Consider the following 4,494-nt stretch of genomic DNA (forward strand, 5'->3'; position numbering starts at 1 on the left):
ACTAGAGCCATTTGAGCATGTATACGAACGATCAGGCGTTGGCATTAGAACGCAAAGTGGGTTCCGAAATTCACTGACGCGCAAAACTTGAGATTGCTGCTAGTGTCGCTGAACATGTCGATGAATGAATCACTGCTCTTACGGTAAATGGAGGAGTATTAAAACTACAGAAACACACACTCGCACATATGTCACTAGCTCCACCTCTGTCAATGAAGCCAAAGTAAAATTCAGCAGGTTTTAAGGGTTTTCTTTATTTCAAGACACCGATGTTAAACCATCGAGTGGGATAAAAAGCAATTACGAAAACCCAGGAAGCCAGGAAACACGACGTGGGAAACTGAGCAGCAGGGTGTGCTCTTGTTTTGTGTCAGGGCATCCAGGAGCGCGGGGGTCCTCTGAAGCCACTGCCTCTTAATAATGACAGTCTAGAAATTTAAAAAGCGAGACGGTTGGTGGGAGGACAGGGAGCTCAAAGGCACGAGCTAACGGTGCTCTGGGTCACGTGACAACTAGCCACTTGCCCAGCTGTGCCCACCGAAGAAGGAGCTCCCCTCCTGGGACAAATGCCCAGGGCCGGGGTGTCCTCTGGAGGGGCCATTGTCCAGGTGGACCCTTAGGTCACACTTGGAAATTTCTAAAAGTGAACGCTATGCCCTTCAAGGAACAGTGCCCTCCCCCCATTTGAGGGGAAAATGCCTGCTTTTCTTTATCTTGCCAAACTCAGTGTCAGGAGACACATGTGACGGAGGGGGTGGTAGGGGGACTGGACACCCCCCGGGACTGGCACTGAGGCAGGAGGCTGTGGGCAAAAGCTGTCATGCCTGGTCACGTGGGAGAGGACAGGGAGGTCTGCAAGAGAAGGGGCCACATCTGCTTTGTTCTGGGCCCCGTCCCTAGCACCCTACACAGAGGTGGCATTTAGGAGCATCCAAATATGGTGACTGAACTGCAGTAAAATGGGAGCGGCCACCAGAGTGGGCCGAGATCCAGGGGCGTGGCTAACAACGTGATGCTTTCACACCGTGGTAAAGACACACGAGGCTGTACGGCTTTAAAGGTATCGAAGGGAAGCTGCCGTTGCCGAGAGTATTCTGGAACTGCCCTCAGTCCTGGTTCACAGTAAAGGCAGGCTCATCCATCCATATACTTGTTTCCTGAAACGGCCACCCCGGGCTCGGGAGCTCTGACCTCCGCGGCGCTCAGGCGCGATGTCTAGCCTAGGACCCTCCGCCTCGCGGCTCCCGCCTGCCCTGAGAAGCCCCCGTGTCCGGGAACCTGCGGGGGCTCAGCCGCAGAGACATTACCTTGCACAGTCTGCGGGAAGAAACACCAGGGCACCTCCGGGATGGTGTCGGAGAAGCAGCACTTCCGAGAGGCGCACTCCTCGGAGCTGATGCCTGGGTAGCCGCAGTTCCTGCGGGCTGAGACCTCCATGACACACTCCTCTGACTCTGCGCGCGCATCACCAGGTGTGGGAGAGAAGCAGCACAGAGGCTCCATTAGGCCCGCTACAGTTACCTGAGGACTTCCAGCCCTGTCCCCCCAGCCAGGGGGCACTGCTCGATTTACAGCCCAGGGGTGACTCCCGGGCCAGCGGGCGTGCGGGCCCTGGCGACTGGCCGCCCCTTCTTCCCCGCAGATGCCACAAGTCGGAAGATCTAAAGGCTTGGGGCCTCGTGAAAGTCATTCCTCCTCTCTGGACTCGACCTTCTCCTCTGTAAAATGGGGTGGCCCACCAGACCACAACGGGAAAAGCCTTTAAGGTTGCAAAGCATGTGGCCCAAGTATTGAAACCCAACAGCACTTCCCCTCGAGGGAGGGCTCTGGCCAACAAGCAGCCTCAGAGCCCGGGAGCCTGCCATTCAGCCCCTGGGGTGTGTGGACGAGAGGCTGCGGGCCCCAGTTTCAGACCCACCGGGCGCTCCGCACACGCCCCTTTCTTCTGTGCCCCTGCGTCTGGGCGTGAAGGTCCTTCCACCGCGATCATACGCACTGGCATAAAACTCACGCTCTGAAGGTAGCACTAGAAGCCTTGATTTCATAGCCCTTGAGGTCTGGGAGCTGTCATGTGGATAATTAAATGCCTCTTTCCGCCCCCCGCCCCCACCCCCACCCCAGACGCCCCTTCAAGTGTCACACTTTTACACAAAGGGAAGGCCTGCGAGTTGTTTTTCCTTCAAACACAGAAGAGCAGGTTCTGTACATACATGGGTTCTCATGTCTGTCTGCCAAATGGGACAAAGGGCTGGCACTGGGGCCTCCGGGTGTGCACATGGGTCAAGGGGGACTTCTTCTCTTCCCATTGGCGGCCCTAGACACCTGTCCCCAAGCACCATCAGCCAGGACCTGGGCTGGCGGTCGAAGGCACAGGAAGAGAGTGCAGCTCTCCTGCAGGTTACCTTGCTTCGGGAGGGGCTCGAAGCACCAGGGGACTCCCGGGACAGAGGTGTCGAAGCAGCACCCGACTGTGAAGCACTGGTCGCTGGTGATGCCGGGAAAGCCGCAGTTCTTCCTGTTCTGTGGGTCCATCCGTGAGCACTGGCAGGGCGCTGTGGGGACACCCTGGGTCAGCGCTCCCCTGCTTGCGCCCCCTGCTCGCGGGGGCGCGCTTGGGACACCCTCGGTGTCCACACAGGGAAAAGCGAAGACTGATCTCACGCATATTGATGGAGCTTTGCTGAAACAGTTTTATTAGTAAAGTGAATAAGTAAGTAAATAACCTTCTGGAAAGAGGTGGATGGATGGACCCAGGGAGAGGTCAAGATGAGAGATGATCAAGGCCAGGCTCCAGGGAGCCCCTGGTGGGACCTCCTACCCAGTCCCTGTCCTCAAGCTGGCCCTCCGGCACCTGTGGTCACCCTGCCCTTGTCCCAGAGGGAGGCCTTTCTTGGAGGTCCTACGGACCCCAGGTATCCTCCCTGAGCACCAGGAAAGCACGTGGGAGCATAAACGGGGGCTGGCTGTGTGGCTGACGCCACGCACCTGAGGAAGCCTTTCCCACTGCTTCCTCCCTCAGGTGCACTTGTCATCCCACCAGTCTCTTGCGAGAAAAAAGCAAGAATGGACACCCACCAAGGGGAATCTCCATACTCCCACTGCGTTCGGGGCGCTGGAAGGTTCTCTGGGCTCAGGGGCGCAGACGCTCCCCAGCCCAGCCGTGAACACCGAGCCGCAGAGAGTCACTCAGGGGTACTCACAAGGTTTCTCGGCCCCCACCAGGGTACACAGACCCAGGACGAGGACCGCTGCCAGCAGCCGGGGGCCTGCCATGTCCAAGTTCAGCTGCACCCAGGGGCGCCTGCGGAGTGCAGGGCTCCCACTGCCGGCGGGGGTTTTATCATCTTCTCTGTGTTTGCTCAGCAAGCGGAAATAACCTTTCTCTCTCGCCCCTGGCCCCAACACTTTGGATCCTTTGTTAGGAAAAGGGGCTGAGATAGCTCAGCCGGCAGACAGGAGGCCACGCAGGCAGGCTTCCGGGCCAGGCGCCGGCTCCCGGGCCCCAGTGCGGACACCCTGGCCCGGGCCGAGGGCAGGGTCGTTCCGGGACGCCGACGTGGAATGCTGGCCACAAGCACGTCTAGAGCTGGGAGCTCACCGGGTCACACCCAGGAAGGGATAAGCCAGGCATTTCAACAGATAAAGCAGGTGACTATCACAAGATTTTTTAAAAAATATTGGGCCCAGGGCTATCAGGAAAATGACCAGGCTGGCTGTCAGCGGAGGGAAAACCCCCTGCTTCAGGGATGGGAGGGTCTCCGAGGAGGACAGGAGACCCCTCCTCCAGGGCTGCACAGTTAGGGGTCTTCCTGCTCCCTTGCCAGCACCTCCTTTCTCTACATTTTTTGGGGCGGGTTGCTCGCCATAGGGATGAGTCTGACCGGGTAAAAGAAGAAGCCCAGATGAGTGTAAAAATAGGTTCATTTCAGCAACTCCCCAAAATTGCTCATTTTTTCTTCCATGGGAGCTTTTGGCATTTCCTAAAAGATGCTGCCTGTAAACCGGGTGGGCGCAGGGGTAAGTGCTCTGGGTAAGGGAGCCTGAGGATGGGACAGAAGAAGGAAGAGAGAAGCCAGAGAGGAGACACCCTAACAGAAAAAGGGGAAGGCTGAGGGACGGTCGGTAAGCTCCTCCCAACCACCAGAGGAATTACAAGAACTCGCCAATCTGTCCATCACCAGTTGAGCAGCCATGGGCCCAAAGGTTCATGGGACCCAAAGCCCGGTCCTCAGGTCTAGAGAGCAGTCCTTGTCTCCAGGGCTCCTGGGGGTCCAGCTATAACATTCCCGGACCAGCTGCTGGATTAACCTCTGCTGTGGAACTAATGGGACTCCACCTTTGAAAGCCATGCAGAGTCAACTTTTCCTGCCCCATGTCCCTGTCACCCTTGGTCACCACCGAGACATAAGGCCCTGGGTCATCTCTTCTCTCCTGGCTTCCCGTCCCCTTTGTTCTCTCAGCTTCCTCTCCCTGGACCTAACTTCCCACTGTCTC

General features: G+C 57.6%; 1 protein-coding gene across 1 annotated transcript; it reads right to left on the bottom strand.

The window, feature by feature from the left end:
• Positions 1–298: 298 nt before the first annotated feature.
• Positions 299–3,306, bottom strand: TFF2 (trefoil factor 2). Its single transcript, XM_054576208.1, has 4 exons — positions 3,201–3,306; positions 2,403–2,552; positions 1,308–1,454; positions 299–428 (listed from the first exon to the last, which is right to left on the bottom strand). Exons 1-4 carry the CDS (start codon positions 3,271–3,273, stop codon positions 415–417), a joined length of 384 nt encoding a protein of 127 aa, XP_054432183.1. The 5' UTR covers positions 3,274–3,306; the 3' UTR covers positions 299–414.
• Between the last annotated feature and the right edge of the window lie 1,188 nt (positions 3,307–4,494).

The sequence above is a fragment of the Pteronotus mesoamericanus genome, unplaced genomic scaffold, assembly GCF_021234165.1.
Source record: "Pteronotus mesoamericanus isolate MK-2021 breed Mesoamerican mustached bat unplaced genomic scaffold, CSHL_Meso_final contig_116, whole genome shotgun sequence".
NCBI lineage: Eukaryota > Metazoa > Chordata > Mammalia > Chiroptera > Mormoopidae > Pteronotus > Pteronotus mesoamericanus.

What these genes read in the sequence shown, in the direction of transcription:
- TFF2 (XM_054576208.1), bottom strand. Translation starts at nt 3,273, where the DNA reads ATGGCAGGCCCCCGGCTGCTGGCAGCGGTCCTCGTCCTGGGTCTGTGT. An exon ending in GGTGGGGGCCGAGAAACCTT is followed by an intron (nt 2,553 to 3,200) that starts GTGAGTACCCCT and finishes GTGTCCCCACAG; the next exon opens with CGCCCTGCCAGTGCTCACGG. An exon ending in CGAGCCCCTCCCGAAGCAAG is followed by an intron (nt 1,455 to 2,402) that starts GTAACCTGCAGG and finishes ATGCGCGCGCAG; the next exon opens with AGTCAGAGGAGTGTGTCATG.